The 18,832-nt window shown below is 34.4% G+C and overlaps 1 protein-coding gene across 1 annotated transcript; it reads left to right on the top strand.

Annotated features, from left to right (window-relative positions):
• The first annotated feature begins 4,971 nt into the window (after positions 1–4,971).
• Positions 4,972–8,554, top strand: LOC113855605. Its single transcript, XM_027487236.1, has 3 exons — positions 4,972–6,455; positions 6,553–7,843; positions 7,943–8,554. The coding sequence occupies exons 1-3, from the start codon at positions 4,972–4,974 to the stop codon at positions 8,552–8,554; spliced, it is 3,387 nt and encodes a 1,128-aa protein (XP_027343037.1).
• Positions 8,555–18,832: the final 10,278 nt, after the last annotated feature.

Raw genomic sequence — 18,832 nt, 5'->3', positions numbered from 1 at the left:
ATTGTATATATAAAAAAAATCCAATATCGATAAGACATTTTTGGTTACATATATAAAAAAGAGAAAGGCTTTTAAATCCACGCAACGGCCAAGTAATTTTGATAGAGTGGTGAATCCACCTTCAACATCGCTTAGATCGTAAGGGTTTATTGAGTAGTCGTGTATTAACTTGAACCCCGTGTAAGAGTGGATTTAAAAAAAAATAATAATAATAAAGTAAAAATCAAGCTAAAAAATTTTAACACTTTTGAAACTCTTTCAAACCTAATTTTCAAAAGAACTCTTTCAAATCTAATTTTTAAAAGAACTACGTGACAGCTTTGATTCTTCTGTTGCATACGGGAGATACGTAGGAGCGGGAACCTGACCCGTCAAGTCCAATTTTTTTTTTTTTTATTTTAAATCATTTTTAAAATTTTTTTACTATGAGCAATTTAAAATAATAAAAAAGGAAAACAAAATTTCTATGTTATTTAAAAAGGGGAATAAGTAAATAAAATAAAATAAAAATGTTTTAAGATTATTTTCATTAATGCCAAAAATGTAAACGCAAAAAAAAGGAAAAAAAGAGAGGGGGCAATAAGATTCTATGATTAATCCCTTCTTTCAATTCAAATTAAAATTTTTATGTTTCTTTATTTAAAAAATAAAAAATAGATATTTACTAAAAAAAATCAAACTAATTTTTATTTAATATGAAAAATAAAAATGAATAATATTTTATAAATAATCCATCTTCCTAATTTAAATTATTTTTTTTAATTTTTTATCAAAAATATAAAAAACGAATTTTATACTTAAAAAAAAAGAGAGAAAATTAAAATAAATTTTGTTTAAATTTATCCAATTCAAAAAAAATAAAAAAAGAGAATAATATTTTGTAAATAATCTATTTTCCCAATTTAAACTAAATTCTTTAAGTTCTTTACAAAAAAATATGCAAAAAATGAATTTTTACTTAAGAATAAAAAATCAGGTTGATTTTTATTCAAATTTATTTAATATGATAATGAAAAAGTAATATTTTATAAATATTTCATTTTCTCAATTAGATTTTTAGCACTATTCAAAAATAAAAAAGGGGGAAAATCTTACTTTAAGAAAAAAAAAATCATATCATATTTTATTTAAATTTATTTAATATGAAAATAAAAATAAAAATAGTATTTTTAATTTTTTTTAAATTTATTTAATATGCTAGTAAAAAAATAATATTTTATAAATATTTCACTTTCTTTATTAGATTTTTTAGCTCATTGTTTAAAAATGAAAAAAATACAAAAAAAGAAAAAGGGAAATCTTACTTTAAGAAAAATAAAAAATCATGTCATATTTTATTTAAATTTATTTAATACGAAAATAAAAGAAAAATAGTTTTTTATATATATATTCATTTCTTTAATTCAAATTTTTTGTTGTATTTCTAAAAAATTTATATATAAAATTAAAACTAAAAAAAAATTGTTAAAAAAAAAGGAATGAAAATCAAAAAATAAAAAAAAAATCAATAATTTTCTTTAAAAATGAAATAAATAATTTTTAAAGTTGAAATGATTTTTGCACAATTAGTTAGAAGGTAACTGTTTTAATCAACAGACGTCGTAGGATGCTAATACCTTCCCTATGCGTAAACAACTCCCGAGTCCAAACATGGTTTTGAAGATTATTTTATTAAAAGTTTTTCCAATATTTTTCTTTAATAAACTTTGGTGGCGACTCCTTGTCATCGCCGTCTTGTCGTGCCACCGGTTGTGACAGATGGCGACTCCACTGGGGAGATATTTTAGAGTCAAGCTTAATCTAATTAATTGTGCAATGTTTTTAACTTTTTACATATTTGTTTCACTTTTTATCTTGTTTATATATTCCTTTTATTTAACTTATCGTCTAGTGTATTTTGTAAATATATTTCGTTCTCTTGATATATTGTGAAGCTTAGGATAGATGACCCTTGTACCATTTGTTATGTGTTCGTTAATATTTGACATAGGGTAATGGTTTGTATGCTCCTTCCACACACATCACTAACACTCACCTCACACACATTTGGGCTCTATACCCGAGCTTGTGCGAGCCTAGGAATAGAAGATGCCTTGACTGCTGTTATTGAGGGGCTTGATGCCCACTTGGCCGTCGTCTGGGTATTGCTCAGGTTGTTACTAGCATCATGGCTTAGTCATATTGAGAGGGCATGTCCCTACTTGTGGCTAGGTTATGAGCTGGGTCCTTATAATTTAATAGGGGCAATCTGAGGGCCATAATAGATTTAGGGATTTAGATCCACCTCAAAACCATGCACTAATTAATGACCATAGTGACCACTTCACTATAGGATTCTACCCAAAATAAGAACACATGAGGAGCTCACTCTCCTTTTCTCTTCATTCATCATAGCTTTAGTAACATGACATGCATACCATGAGTATACAATTTTCTTTCCTTCGCATCCAAAAAATTAAAAATATTCATTTTGTGAAAATCAAGGTCATTACATGAGCATGCATTGGTAGGACATCTCCTAAGGATGATGGGTTTCATTTCATCTCATTATTTGCAATCATCCAAATTATCATGCATTCATTAAGTTTACATATCAAACATCAATTTTATTTTATTATGTTTTTCTTTTTTCATTATGCTCATTTTTTTTTGTTGTATAAAATTTGTACAAGATTTAATAGCATTAAAAAATGAGAGAAGTTCAAGGTCACATTAGCAATGCATCAGGACCAATGAGAAGTATCAAAATCACTGTGTTGAGTAATGACCTTCAAAGAGTGAATGAGATTCGCCAACATATGCCCAAAGAAGCACATTTAAACTTTGAAAGGAAATATGGTTGGATCCTCAATTTACTTTCTATCTCAATAGAAACACCAATGTTGAGCGCTCTAGCCCAATTCTAGAATTCAAAACTCAGATGCTTGGAATTACCCAGCTTGGATCTTGTGCCTACCATAGAAGAATATGAAATGATGGTTAGACTACCAATCAAGGAAGACAATAAGGTATATCTGTATAGAGGAAACTACGTGGGATCCAGGAAAATGGCTGCTTTGATCGGCCTAAGCACAGAACGAGCCGAGTTTGAGAATAGGGGATCAGTTCAAGGTTGGAAGAAGGGCTATTTAGAAGAACATCTGGAGTCTTTATACAAGCAAGGGAACTGGGACAATTTCAACAAGACTCTCGCATTATTAATCTATGGACTAGTTATATTCCCATTCACCTCAGGTTTTGTAGACCAGGCTGCCATGGATGTATTTCACCAATATGAAACAAACAGAGTGAATCCAGTTCTAGCTATCTTAGCAGATACTTTACTTTCTATGGAAGTATGTCATCAGAGAAACGAGGGTACATTACGATGTTGGTCTCATTTACTATTTATTTGGTTCACAACCCATCTCTATGCAGCAAATCATATGGGTCAAATGCCCGATCCTTTGAGGAATTTTCATCGTATTCCAATCAAAAAACAAGATGCTCGACTATGGAAAGAGGACTTCTTGAGATTCAAAGCTAAAAATTTTCCATGGGTATGTCCTTGGTACCACCCCAGAGACACCATTGTTAGTTACGAAAAGTTTTCAAGTGTGCCTTTGATGGGACCAAGAGGATGTATAGCATATACTCCAACCGTAGCTCTCAGACAACTCAAATGGACTCAAACCAAGCCAAGGAATGAAGAATTGGGAGGATTGATCTTCCAGTATACTGAAGATGGTGCAAATAAGCGTCTAGAAGAAATCAAAGCTGCATGGGAGAATGTTAGAAGAAAGGGAGAGAAGGAACTGGGTAAATCTCGTGTGACCGTCTCACCACAATATCGAGAGTGGAGGGAAGCTAGAAGAACCCAAAATCAAGCCTCTAAAGCAGATTGTCAAGAAAAGGAACCTTCTCAAGCACCCAATGAAGCAGTGACTTCCTTGATGACCCAGTTAGAAGGAGCAAAAGCACAAATGAGATTATTGGAAGAGGAAGGAGAATACGCCAAGGTGGAGGTTGACCGACTCAAGAGACAATGTCAAAAGAAAGATCGAGAAATAAATCATTTAAAAGATTAATGTGCCAACGGGTTTGACGACTCAAATGGCTAAGGGGCAAAAAGAAAGAGGAAAGAAGAAGCTTCTCTCTCCAAAATGAAAAGAATGCGAGATGAAATAAACATGTTGACTGAGGCTCTGAAGACAGAGAAGGAGGCATCCCTCTCTAAAATGAAGGGAGCGCAAGATGAAATGAATATGTTAAAGAGGGAATTGGCCGAGACTCTTAAAAGAGAGAGGAAATTACAAAACCAGAATGAAGCACTTGAGAATGAGAAAGATAAATGGCGCGTTCGAGCCGAGTACGAACAGGAAAGGAAGAGGGAGTGGATGAAGAGGTGCGATGACATGTATGACTGCGTCCAACGTCATACCATACAGCTGTTAGAACACTTTCGAGAAGCAAAGGAAGAGTACCAGAGGAACGATGAGATTGTGTTTCCTCTTAAAGTCATTATGTTCTTTAGATATTGTAAAAACCTTGCTATGAGTTTTGGGGTGCATGTGTAATTCCTTCACTTGAAAATGACACTGTATTTATTCTATTTGATATGGGATAAAATTTATTTGTGGTGTTCATATTTGGCTTTAATACGAATCTCACCTATTGAGGATACCCTCATTCTTAACCGAAGTGATTTGCCATGGAATGAGAGCATAAGGCATATGATGCATTGCTAATGAGTAAGACCTCGACTATTGAGAAGTGAATGCTTCCTTAGACTGAGTGTCAACTACTGCTCGACCTAAGGGGGATTTGCCTCTAGCATTGAAAAGTAGGGAACTTCTCTAAAAACATTGAATATTTAACAAAAACATATTCATTCTATTAGTCTTCTTTTTACTCATCATGTTCTTTTCATAATTAAAATTAGCAAAATTGCGGATCAGACATCCTTATAGAACGCGTTCCCAGTCGAAGGTCATGGACGAATTAGAACAACACAATGAAGAGTTGAGAAACGAAGTCAACCAACTGAAAGAGCAAATGGCCAGAATTCTGGAAATACTGCAATCTTTGGAAAGGAGAAACACTGAGGAGATCACGCCAGTTAATGAAGGACCGCCTGCTACTTCCACATGTCCACCCGGCTTCATCTCCCAAGGGACAATGGCACCACTAACATTGCATCCCACTAAGCCTGTCCAACAGACTAATTTTCAAGAGGCTCAATTCCCACCTTATGGCATCCCAGCTGGCTATGCACCACCTATGGCACAAGAGGCACAATTTTCATCATACAATAATGTACCTCCAGCTGTAAGTGATTCATTAATCACTCAACAACAATCTACCCAACCCCCAAGCATGCCCTCAAACATCATCGAAAGCCCTCAAACCTTTCCAATATTGCCAAAAGATACTATTCCTAACCTACAGGTTATCCTCCAACCGCAAACTATCAACCTGAGCACCCAAGGGAATCCACCTACCCCCATTGGTATTGCAAACATATCTTTTCATCCCACTATTGAAGAGTTTCAGCCAGATGAGGATGATCATTCTAAAGGGAAGTTGCAACTCCTGGAAGACAGGTTGCGAGCTGTTGAGGGTAATAGTTACGGTATTGGAGACGCAGTTGACCTTTGCTTGGTGCCAGACCTAGTAATTCCTCCAAAATTTAAAGCACCGGAATTTGATAAATACAGAGGCATTACATGTCCAAAGAGTCACCTAACAATGTACTACAGGAAAATGGCGTCGCATGCCCGTGATGACAAGTTGTTAATCCATGTCTTCCAAGATAGTTTAATTGGGGCAGCTTTAAATTGGTACATGCATCTGGAACGTACTCGTATTCATTGTTGGAAGAATTTGGCTGATGCTTTCCTGAAGCAATACAAGTACAACATTGACATGGCTCCTGATAGATTAGAGCTTCAAACCATGATGAAGAAAGACCATGAAACTTTTAAAGAATATGCTCAAAGATGGAGAGAGACGGCAGCACAGGTTGAGCCACCCCTTTCAAAAAAGGAAATGGTCTCTTTATTCATTGATACTCTTAAATCTCCTTATTATGACAAGATGATTGGAAGCATCTCCGCAAACTTCTCTGACATTGTCATTATAGGAGAAAGAGTAGAAAGTGGCATGAGAAGTGGAAAAATTGCATATGCTACGGGGGCAACTAACATCAAGAGGCCATTGAGCGGACCTGGGAAAAAGAAAGAAGGGAAAGCCAATGCAGTAACGTTTCACCCCTCTGGAAAAGTCGACCCTAGACCAGCCCATACCCCCTATAAATCTTACCATCCCAACACACAAAATCCATCCTCCACATTCCCCGTACAACCACCCCAAACCAACCAAGCCCATCACACTTATCCTAACCAAGCTAGACCCCAAAACTATCAAGACCGAAAATCAGTTCACTTCGACCCCATCCCTATCACCTATACCGAACTGTTACCTCAGTTACTGCAGAGCTCAATGGTGGTGCGTTGTCCCATGAAACCCACCCCCGGAACCCCCATATCTTAGGGGGTATGATCCCAATGCTAGGTGCGAATACCATGCAGGTGTTGTTGGCCATTCCATAGAAAATTGTAAGGCACTAAAGTTTAAAGTGCAAGATTTGATTCATGCAGGGTGGATAAGTTTTGAGGAGAAGAATCCCAATATTGGAAGCAATCCTTTGCCAGGTCATCAAGGACCGTCTATCAACCTCATTAATGAAGGCAGGGAACAATTCTTGAGGAGAAAAGTTGAAGAAGTGAAGACCCCATTGAAGTCCATTTTTAGAGAAATGTGCAAATTTGGACTACTTGAGCGAAGTTCGGAAAGAGGAAATGGTTGTGAGTTTCACCCTAATGCAGCCCACACATTGGAGGAATGTATTGACTTTACCCACACTTTGCAAGACCTTATGGATAAGCAATTAATTCAAATTGGTTGCTCCAAGATTGATCAAGAGGTGTTAGCAGTTGACGAGTTGACCTCAAACAGCCCAAAACCTTTGGTGATCCATTACACCAAGAAAGGAATCGCATTGGTATCTACTCTACCAAAGCCCATCACTTTACGAGTCCCTATGCCTTTCCCATATAAGGACAATAAAATGGTACCTTGGAAATATGATGTGAAAACTTACACTAATAATCATGAAGAGAGTCAATATTCCCATGCTGTTGATGTTACAAATATCGCTGGTGTCGGAGGTATGACTCGGAGTGGTCAAATCTATACTCCTGAGGAATTGAGGAATGAACAGTTGATAGAAAAGGGGAATAATTGTGAAAAGGAGAGCACCAAGGCAACTGACTCAAAGGGGGAACAAAAGAAAATGGTCTCTCATGAAGAGGCCTGTGAGTTTTTGAAGCTCATAAAACAGAGCGAGTATATGGTGGTGGACCAACTAAACCGAATTCCTGGTAGAATATCATTGTTGTCATTGATGATGAACTTAGAACCCCATAGAAAAGCATTGTTGAAAGTCTTAAATGAGGCTCACGTTGTCCATAATATCTCAGTTGACAAGCTAGAAGGTATTGTTGGCAACATCACTGCCAATAATTATCTTACCTTCAATGATGACGAAATTCCCGTGGGAGGAGCGGGACATAACAAAGCTTTGCACATTTTTGTGAGGTGTATGGATCATATCTTGGCAAGAGTCTTAATTGATAACGGCTCTTCACTAAACGTAATGCCTAAAATGACCCTAGCAAAGTTACCATCAGATGGATCATACATGAAGCCAAGTACCATGGTGGTTAAAGCATTCGATGGCTCTCGAAGAGAAGTGATTGGAGAAATTACTTTACTGGTGATGATTGGACCTATTATCTTTGAGGTAACATTCCATGTGATGGATATCGCACTGACCTATAGCTGTCTCTTGGAAAGACCATGGATTCACTATGCAAGGGCTATACCTTCTACACTTCATTAGAAACTGAAGTTTATTATAGATGACAAGTTAGTCATTGTCTCAGCTGAAGAGGACCTGTTAGTAACTAAGCCTTCATCCACCCCTTACATTGATGTCACTGAAGAGGCTCTGGAAACCTCATTCCAAGCACTCGAGATTACTAATACGACGTATGTAGGGGAGGGAACATCTGTCATGAAGCCACAACCATCAAATACAGCTATGATGATAGCGAGAGTTATGCTTGAGGAAGGTTACTGGCCTGGATGCGGGTTAGGCAAGAATGAGCAAGGATTGATTGAGTTGCCTAAACCAATTGACAATAAAGATCGATTTGGACTTGGTTATAGGCCAACAAGGGCAGATAAAAGAAGGATAATAGCTGAGAGAAGAGAAAAGAGGATGGCCAAATTAGAAAATAGAGAGCCTGAAACTGGAAGGATCCCTTTTTGTGATCTCCTACAAAGCTTTCAAAGTGCAGGATTTGAATTTGCAGATCCAGTGGCTGCTGCTGAGGAAGATACCCACGGAGATGAACATGTCAATTTAGTTCGCGCGTGCTCACCGAATACAAAGATCCATAATTGGGAGATCATTGAGTTTCCTGTGATTTTAGATTCAAAAGTCAAGTAATTTGTAATGCTGATTCTATTGCTCTACCCAAGGCTTTAGGATATTTGTTTTTCTTTATTTTGTTTTATTGAATCGGGCGTACATGTTTCCTTTTGATATTATCAATAAAATGCATTTTGAATTTTCCAATAAAATTTCCTTCCTTTCTTATTATTAGACCTTTCGCTATCTTCTTATCTTTTTGTTATTGCAAACTATAAATTGTGCAGACTTGACGATGATATACTCGAAAGCGTCAATGCTAATATCGCTCAAAATAATGTTGACTGTCTCATTAATCAAGCTAGCAATGAAACTGAACATGAGCACGATCCTTTTCCTGAACTGCTAAGGCTAGTAGAGCAAGAAACTAAAGAAATTTCGCCTCAGCAAGAACTTACAGAGATGATTAATCTGGGCCTCGGAGAAGAGAAAAATGAAGTCAAAATCAGCACCTTATTGAAAGAGAATGAGCGCCGCAAGTTGATAGAACTCCTCCATGAATATAAGGACATCTTTGCATGTTCATACCAAGACATGCCCGGCCTCGATGCAAATATTGTGGAACATAAATTACCATTAAGGCCAGAATGTCCCCCGATCAAGCAAAAGTTAAGACGGATGAAACCCAAAATGTCCTTAAAAATCAGAGAAGAAGTGAAGAAACAACTTGATGCTGGTTTCCTAATTGTTGCAAAATATCCACAATGGGTTGCAAACATAGTGCCTGTCCCTAAGAAAGATGGAAAAGTCCGAATGTGCGTAGACTATCGAGATCTGAATCGAGCTAGTCCTAAAGATGATTTTCCACTGCCACACATCGACATGCTTGTAGACAACACAGCCCAACACCAATTCTTCTCCTTCATGGACGGTTTCTCAGGATATAATCAGATCAAAATGGCAGAAGAAGATAGAGAAAAGACTACATTCATCACACCTTGGGGTACCTTTTGCTACAAAGTTATGCCGTTCGGGTTAAAAAATGCAGGGGCAATATACCAAAGAGCAATGGTGACCTTATTTCATGATATGATGCATAAAGAGATTGAGGTGTATGTAGATGACATGATTGCAAAATCTAGAAGTGAAGAGGATCATATTGTTCATCTTCAGAAGCTATTTGAGCGATTGAGGAAGTTCAAGCTAAGATTGAATCCAGCCAAATGTGCCTTTGGCGTGAAGTCTGGCAAGCTACTTGGATTCATAGTTAGCCAAAAGGGGATAGAAGTGGATCTTGACAAAGTTCGAGCAATTCTTGAAATGCCACCACCCAACACAGAAAAAGAAATTCGAGGGTTCTTAGGGAGACTAAACTATATTGCCCGATTCATATCCCAATTGACCGCTACATGTGAACCAATTTTCAAGTTATTGCGCAAAAATCAACCAATGAAATGGAATGATGATTGCCAAGAAGCCTTTGAGAAAATCAAGCAGTACTTACAGGACCCTCCAATCTTGATTCCACCAGTTCATGGAAGACCCTTAATCATGTACCTGACGATACTCGATGGATCAATGGGTTGTGTGTTAGGGCAACATGATGACTCTGGAAGAAAAGAGCATGTCATTTATTACTTAAGCAAAAAATTCACTAATTATGAAGCCAATTACTCGTTATTGGAGCGAACTTGTTGTGTTTTAGCTTGGGCTGCCCACCGATTGAGACAATATATGCTTAGCCACACGACCTGGTTGGTATCAAAGATGGATCTGATCAAGTATATCTTTGAAAAGCCCGTTCTCACTGGGAGAATTGCTCATTGGCAAGTACTTTTATCTGAATATGACATTGTGTACGTCACTCAAAAGGCAATTAAAGGCAGTGCCCTAGCAGACTACCTAGCTCACCAGCCAGTAAATGACTACCAGTCAATGCAATGTGAATTTCCCAATGAAGACATAATGACTTTGTTTAAAGAAGAAGGGTCAGGAAAGGAAAAATGGATCATGCTATTTGATGGGGCCTCCAATGCATTGGGACATGGAGTTGGCGCTGTGTTAATCTCCCCAGAGAAACACCATATCCCAATCACAGCAAGGCTATCTTTTGATTGTACAAATAATGTGGCAGAATATAAAGCATGCGTTCTAGGGATTCAAGCAGCTATAGAATCAAAAGCCAAGATTCTTGAAGTATACGGTGATTCGGCCTTGGTGATTCATCAATCGCGAGGTGATGGGAGACTAGAGATGGCAAGTTAATCCCTTATCAGGCTTTTGTGAGAGTTTTGATAAAGCAATTTGAGGAAATCACCTTTCATCATATCCCACGGGAGAATAATCAATTGGCAGACGCATTAGCTACCTTAGCGTCTATGTTCGAATTGAGCAACGAAAAAGATATGCCGCTTATAGAGATTCAACATCGCGATCAGCCTGCTTATTGCCAACTAGTAGAAGAAGAGTTAGATGGACGACCATGGTACCACGACATCAAACAGTATATCCAAAATAAAGAGTATCCATCAGGAGCTTCAGAGAATGACAAAAAAACTCTAAGAAGATTGGCAATGAGTTTCTTTTTAAATGGTGAGATACTTTACAAGAAAAATCATGACATGATACTGCTTAGATATGTGGATGCTAATGAAGCACAAAATATTATCAGAGAAGTCCATGAAGGCTCCTTTGGAACCCACGCAAATGGACATGCCATGGCAAGAAAGATCTTAAGGGCTGGCTATTATTGGCTAACCGTGGAGACTGATTGCTTCAAATATGTGAAAAAATGTCACAAATGTCAAACTTATGCAGATAACATCCATATCCCACCAACAACATTAAATGTCTTGTCATCACCATGGCCATTTTCAATGTGGGGAATGGATGTCATAGGGCCCATTGAGCCAAAGGCATCAAATGGACATCGTTTCATCCTAGTAGCAATCAACTATTTCACCAAATGGGTTGAAGCCACCTCATACGCCAATGTGACTCGAAATGTAATAGTGAGGTTTATCAAAAAGGAATTAATATGTCGGTACGGCCTACCAAATAAGTTGATCACGAATAATGCTACTAATCTCAATAACAAAATGATGACAGAGTTATGTGCTAATTTCAAGATTCAGCATCATAACTCTTCTCCATACCGCCCAAAAATGAATGGAGCAGTCGAAGCAGCTAACAAGAATATTAAAAAGATTATTCAGAAAATGGTGGTGACGTATAAAGATTGGCACGAAATGCTTCCCTTTGCCCTACATGGATTCCGTACGTCTATCCGCACATCAATCGGGGCAACTCCATTCTCCTTGGTATATGGTATGGAAGCAATTCTTCCAATTGAAGTTGAAATCCCTTCACTGAGGGTGCTAATGGAAACCGAATTAGAAGAAGTGGAATGGGTACGAACTCGTTTTGAACAATTAAACCTTATTGAAGGAAAAAGGTTAAATGCAATGTGTCATGGTCAATTGTACCAGAAGAGATTAAAGAGAATGTTCGAGAAGAAGGTACATCCTCGAGAGTTTCAAGAAGGGGATTTGGTAGTCAAGAAGATACTCCTTATTCAAAAGAGTCGTATTGGTAAGTGGACTCCAAATTATGAAGGACCTTACGTCGTAAAGAAGGCTTTCTCAGGAGGAGCCTTGATTCTTTCGAACATGGATGACAAAGACTTATCATATCCTGTGAATTCTGATGCAGTTAAAAAATACTACCCTTGAAAAAAAAAAAAAAAGAGGTGAAAGCTTGCTAGGTTGAAAACCCGAAAAGGCGACCTAGGCAAAAATTAGAGCAGCTCATTGGATTGAAAACTCGAAAGAGCGGTCCAAGCAAAAATTAGGGCAAGATAACTCACCATTAAGCTGTAACCCAAAAAAGTAGTCTAAACGAACATTTGAAGCGTCATCCAAACCTTTGAGGTTCCAAGATGAAAAATTGAAACTCTAGGAAGCATGTGCCTCAAGCTTTAAATTGGGGCAACTTATGGTTGGCTAAAAGGGTGGTTAGGGTCATTCACAACTATGGAGACAGTCACGTGCTTGCAGCTCTGGGAGAAACGTATGTTTGAAGCTCTAAACTGGGGCAATTCATGGTTTGTTTAAAGAAGCAGTCAAAGTTATTCATGTACGATATTAGCATTGTTCATCTAGAAAGTGTTCATCAAAATAGCTATGTACTCTTACCCTCTCCACTCATCCAACAAAGCTTGTTCATGTAAATACATTCTCCTTATTGAGTAAATAGAGTTATCTTCTTTAAACCTAACCATGGTTAATTCATTGTGCATTTTGTTAAACACATATAAAGAGGAAACGAAAATAAAAAACAAAAACAAAAGGGAATGAGCAAAGAAAGAAAGAAATGGGCATCAAAGGTGTCTTGATAGATCTAGCAATTGCAGTAAGCTCATTGAAATTCCATAGCTTTAATCTCCCTGCAAACTATTATTGGGGATCGTCAATTGCAGTCAAATTGGAATACACTTTGATAAGAATTCGAATAACAAAAAAGAGTCAGAAAGTCTAATCTTATTTTGAACTAGAAGACACACGATTCTGTAAGGATGACAGATCCCAAATTCAAAATGAAAATATTATTGTAATTTTGAAAAGACTTTCATCTTCATCACTTTCAAAAGTCTTGCATCACACATCTTCATTGCTTTCAAAAGTCTCGCATCATGCATCTTCATCACTTTCAAAAGTCTTGCATCACGCATCTTCATTGCTTTCAAAAATCTTGCATCATGCATCTTCATTGCTTTCAAAAGTCTCGTATCACGCGTCTTCATTGCTTTCAAAAGTCTCACATCATGCATTACTCTTGCGTCATCATTATACCACTTTTCATATGATGCATCATTATGCATAGGCAAACACTCTTGTCCAGAATCTGATTGGAACTCATACTCTTTTTAAAAATTATCCAGAACCTGACTGGAACTCTTACTTTTTTGCTAAAATCTAGAACTTGACTAGAACATCTACCTTTTGTCCAAAGTCCAGAACCTGACTGGCATATCTACCATTCGCTAAGATCCAGAACCTGACTGGCACATCTACCGTTTATTAAAGTCCAGAACCTGACTGGCATGTTTACCTGTTGTCCAAAGTCTACAGCCAGACTGGCATGTCTATCGTTTGCTAAAGGCCAGAACCTGATTGGCATAATTACCTTTTGTCTAAAGTCCAGAATCTGACTGGCGCGTCTACTTTTTGTTAAAAGTCCAGGATCTGACTGGCCCTCTTTTTCGGACCACAGATAAAATTGATTCACATCTTTACCCATTTCTTACCATAATAATATGAAATTTTTATTATTCCTATCATTAAGTAAGAAATAAGTAAACAGGGGCAACTGTGAATACCCAATTTTATCTGGGTCCCCTCTTAAAATAAATAAATAAATAAATACATAAATAATAATAAAAAAAATTTAGATAAGATTTTAAATTTTAGGTCTATAAGAGATTAAAATTTTAAATTTTAAATTTTAAATTTCAAATTTTAAATTTTAAATTTCAAATTTTACATTTTAAATTTTAAATATGTAGATATTTAGGTTAGTGAGTAGATTTTAAGGGAAGTGGGTGAGATGTTTAAGGAAATGTGAGAGGTGGCCATCAGAAAAATAAGAAGGTGGGGAACCTTTTTTTAATAAAAAGAATAAAAAATAAATAGATTAAATAAGACCTAGGGTTAGGAGGTGTGGTTATAAATAGGAAGCTTAGGTCTTTAGAAGGGGGTTGGACACTTCATATTTTTATGTGATACTTTGAAAGCATAGAGAGAAAAAGGAGAGAATTCTAGAGAGAGAGAGCTCGGGAAACGAAAAAAAAGAAGAGAAAGCTGAAAGGAAATCAACCGAGAGCATACCAAAGTGCACCCGAGGTCAATAAAGAGAGTAAACCCAAAGAGTTAAAGGTTAAAGCTAACAAAATTCTTATTCTCTTAATCAAGTAAGATTTCTTTTTGTTGCTTGTTCTTCCTCTATTATTTGCTCTCGTTTCTGCTTGTATATTTTTTCTTTTATGTTATATTAAAAGTCTCGAATTTTGTTTCTAAATGAAATACCTCTGCATCTATTATATTGTTCTCATTTCTTCCTTTTGTTCATATTAAAAGTCTAAATTTTTATTTCTAAACAAAAACCTCTTTGTTTTTATTACGTGTACTTTGCTTGCATCTCTATCTTTTCCTTATTTGGTTAGTTCACATTGAATGTATCATTTTTTTAAATAAAGACTGTCCCTTTTTTGCAAACCCTAGTCTTTGCGAACCCTAAAAAATCCAAAAAAAACAAGCATTGTTTGCTTTGCCTTTTGCCAACCCTAAAGCGTTTCCTACCCAAAAGTGTCATTTTTTACAAACCCTAAACATTTTTTTTAACCTTAAAAGTATCTTTTTGCAAACCCTAAAAATAATTTTATTTTATTTTTTTGAAACATCCCAAGTATTCCTTTTTTACAAACTCTAAACATTTTTTCAACCTTAAAAGTATCTTTTTGCAAACCCTAAAGCATGTTCTACCTAAAAGTGTTTTTTTTTTTAAAACCCTAAAAATAAAATTTTACAAATCTCAAGTATTCCTTTTTTACAAAAAAAAAAAAAAAGAACCTTTTTTTTAACCCTAACCATTTCACACATTATAAAGGTCTAAATTTCTCAAACCTTAAAAAATCATTTCTTTCTTTGTAAATCTTAAAAATTTCAATTTCTTTACAAATATTTTTTAAAAAAACTAATTCCTAGATCAAACAATAATTATTTTCTTATTATTTTGTTTGCTCTTGTGTTTGTTTTTATTGTTTTATATATTTCTCGTTTATTTCTTATTGTATATATAAAAAAAAATCCAATATCGATAAGACATTTTTGGTTATATATATAAAAAAGAGAGAGGCTTTTAAATCCACGCAATGGCTAAGTAATTTTGATAGAGTGGTGAATCCACCTTCAACATCGCTTAGATCATAAGGGTTTATTGAGTAGTCGTGTACTAACTTGAACCCCGTGCAAGAGTGGATTTAAAAAAAAAATAATAATAATAATAAAGTAAAAATCAAGCTAAAAAAATTTTACACTTTTGAAACTCTTTCAAACCTAATTTTCAAAAGAACTCTTTCAAATCTAATTTTTAAAAGAACTATGTGACAGCTTTGATTCTTCTGTTGCATACGGGAGATACGTAGGAGCGGAAACCTGACCCGTCAAGTCCAATTTTTTTTTAATTTATTTTATTTTAAATCATTTTTAAATTTTTTTACTATGAGCAATTCAAAATAATAAAAAAGGAAAACAAAATTTCTATGTTTATTTAAAAAAGGGGAATAAGTAAATAAAATAAAATAAAAATGTTTTAAGATTATTTTCATTAATGCCAAAAATGTAAACAAAAAAAAAAGGAAAAAAAGAGAGGGGGCAATAAGATTCTATGATTAATCCCTTCTTTCAATTCAAATTAAAATTTTTATGTTTCTTTATTTAAAAAATAAAAAATAGATATTTACTAAAAAAAATCAAACTAAATTTTATTTAATATGAAAAATAAAAATGAATAATATTTTATAAATAATCCATCTTCCTAATTTAAATTAATTTTTTTTAATTTTTTATCAAAAATATAAAAAACAAATTTTATACTTAAAAAAAAAAGAAGGAAATTAAAATAAATTTTGTTTAAATTTATCCAATTCAAAAAAAATAAAAAAAGAGAATAATATTTTGTAAATAATCCATTTTCTCAATTAAAATTAAATTCTTTAAGTTCTTTACAAAAAAATATGCAAAAAATGAATATTTACTTAAGAATAAAAAATCAGGTTGATTTTTATTCAAATTTATTTAATATGGTAATAAAAAAGTAATATTTTATAAATATTTCATTTTCTCAATTAGATTTTTAGCACTATTCAAAAAATAAAAAAGGGGGAAATCTTACTTTAAAAAAAAATAAAAAAAATATATCATATTTTATTTAAATTTATTTAATACGAAAATAAAAAAAATAGTATTTTTAATTTTTTTTAAATTTATTTAATATGCTAGTAAAAAGAATAATATTTTATAAATATTTCACTTTCTCTATTAGATTTTTTATAGCTCATTGTTTAAAAATGAAAAAATACAAAAAAAGAAAAAGGGAAATCTTACTTTAAGAAAAATAAAAAATCATGTCATATTTTATTTAAATTTATTTAATACGAAAATAAAAGAAAAATAGTTTTTTATATATATATTCATTTCTTTAATTCAAATTTTTTGTTGTATTTCTAAAAAATTTATATATAAAATTAAAACTAAAAAAATATTGTTAAAAAAAAAAGGAATGAAAATCAGAAAATAAAATAAAAAACATCAATAATTTTCTTTAAAAATGAAATAAATAATTTTTAAAGTTGAAATGATTTTTGCATAATTAGTTAGAAAGCAACCGTTTTAATCAAGGGACGTCGTAGGATGCTAATACCTTCTTTATGCGTAAACGACTCCCAAGCCCAAACATGGTTTTGAAGATTATTTTATTAAAAGTTTTTCCAATGTTTTTCTTTAATAAACTTTGGTGGCGACTCCTTGCTATTAAAGAATATTGTGACATAATTTTTTTTTTGTGATGTGTTGATTCTAGACCATTTTATATTGTTGTTGAGTATTTATCATAATTGTGAACTCACCATCATGGGACGGATTGTGATGAAATACTATTATATGAAAAATTATTATTATTAATGTGGCATTGGAAATTATTTTAAATAATGCACATACCCTATCGGTTTGTCTTTATTAATATAGTTCCTAATGATTAACAATTATATTTTAAAGTTTTCAGTATCCTCTCGATATTAGCTTTAAGAATATGATTGTTTTTCTGTATTGTGAGAGTTAACTCTTGTATTATAATCCGGGACCCTTAGGCAGGATTATAATTGCATGAGGTAACCTTATTGTTGTCATAAGCTCTATTTTGTCTATGGGGTTTGCTTGACAAAATTCTCCCATTTATGTATAAACTTCAGCTTTACCAATGACCATGAACTCTTTACCAAAGCTGAATGGTAGTAATTATGAGGACTGGGCTGATTCTGTTAAATTGTTCCTTGCCTTTTCTAATGTCGATGTTGCCCTTACTGAGGATGAGCCAAATGCTCCCACACCTAAATCTTCCGTTGATGATAGAAGAGAATATGATAAGTGGACTTATTCTAATAAAATGTGTCTGATGACTATGAAGTTTACAATGGACAAGACCATCAAAGATAACATTCCCGAGACGGAGAATGCTAAGGAGTTTCTTGAGTCTGTGGGCAAGAAGTTTAAGAAGTTTGATAAGACAGAAAAGACCTATTATCTTTCCTTGTTGACAAAGACTAGATATGATGGCGTGTCTGGTGTTCGTGAACATGCTATGAAGCTTACTAATTGGTACAACAAGTTGAAATCTATGAAAGTGGAGCTTGGAAGTGATTTTCTAGTTTGGCAAGTGTTGGACTCTCTTCCTTCTGAATTTGATGTTTTGAAGACTTCTTATAATGTGCAAAAGGAAGAGTTGTCTATTGATGAACTTGCAACCATCCTTAATCAGGAGGAGCTGACTATGAGGAAGGGAAAAACTCAAGTTGCTTAGATGATTTCCCATAAGAGTTATGACAATAAGAAGAATCACTTTAAAGGGAAGAGTAGGAACCCTCAATTCAAGAAGAAGGGGAATAATAATTTTGGACCTTCTTCATTCTATGAAAATGGTGAACCATCTGGTGTGAAACGGAGATTCAATGGCACTTGCAAGCATTGTAATGTGTATGGGCACAAATGATCTGACTGCTTTAAGTTCAAGAAGTGGCTAGAGTGGAAAAAGAAAGGTATTCATCTAGCTCTAGTGTGTTTTGAATCTAATCTTGTTGATGTACCTTCTCATACTTGGTGGTTAGATTCTGGGACGACTATTCATATTACAAAATCTGTGCAGGAGCTCAAAACGAGGAGAAGGCCAAATGATGGAGAGGTGTCTGTTGCAGTTGGAAATGAAATGAATGTTAAAGTAGAACATATAGGAGTAATGGCTTTGAAATTAAGTACTGGACATGAATTGATTTTGCAAGACACTGTTTGTGTACCTTCTATGAGAAGGAATTTGATTTCAATTTCTGTTTTGGATGATTGTGGTTACTCTTTTCAATTTGGATCAAACAAAGTTATTTTTTATTATAAGTCTGTTGCTGTTGGTTATGGTGTTAAGTTGAATAGCATGTATATGTTGAATCTTGATCCTCTTTCTATTGAACAACAATATTCCAATGTTAATAATGTTGTTGGGCAAACACGTGGAAAAGTTGTTGAGAATTCTTCT

Source organism: Abrus precatorius, unplaced genomic scaffold (genome assembly GCF_003935025.1).
Source record: "Abrus precatorius isolate BTA unplaced genomic scaffold, Abrus_2018 Scaffold11, whole genome shotgun sequence".
Taxonomy (NCBI): Eukaryota; Viridiplantae; Streptophyta; class Magnoliopsida; order Fabales; family Fabaceae; genus Abrus; species Abrus precatorius.
The sequence above is the reverse complement of the archived record's forward strand: the minus strand, read 5'-3'. Positions and strand labels throughout refer to the sequence as shown.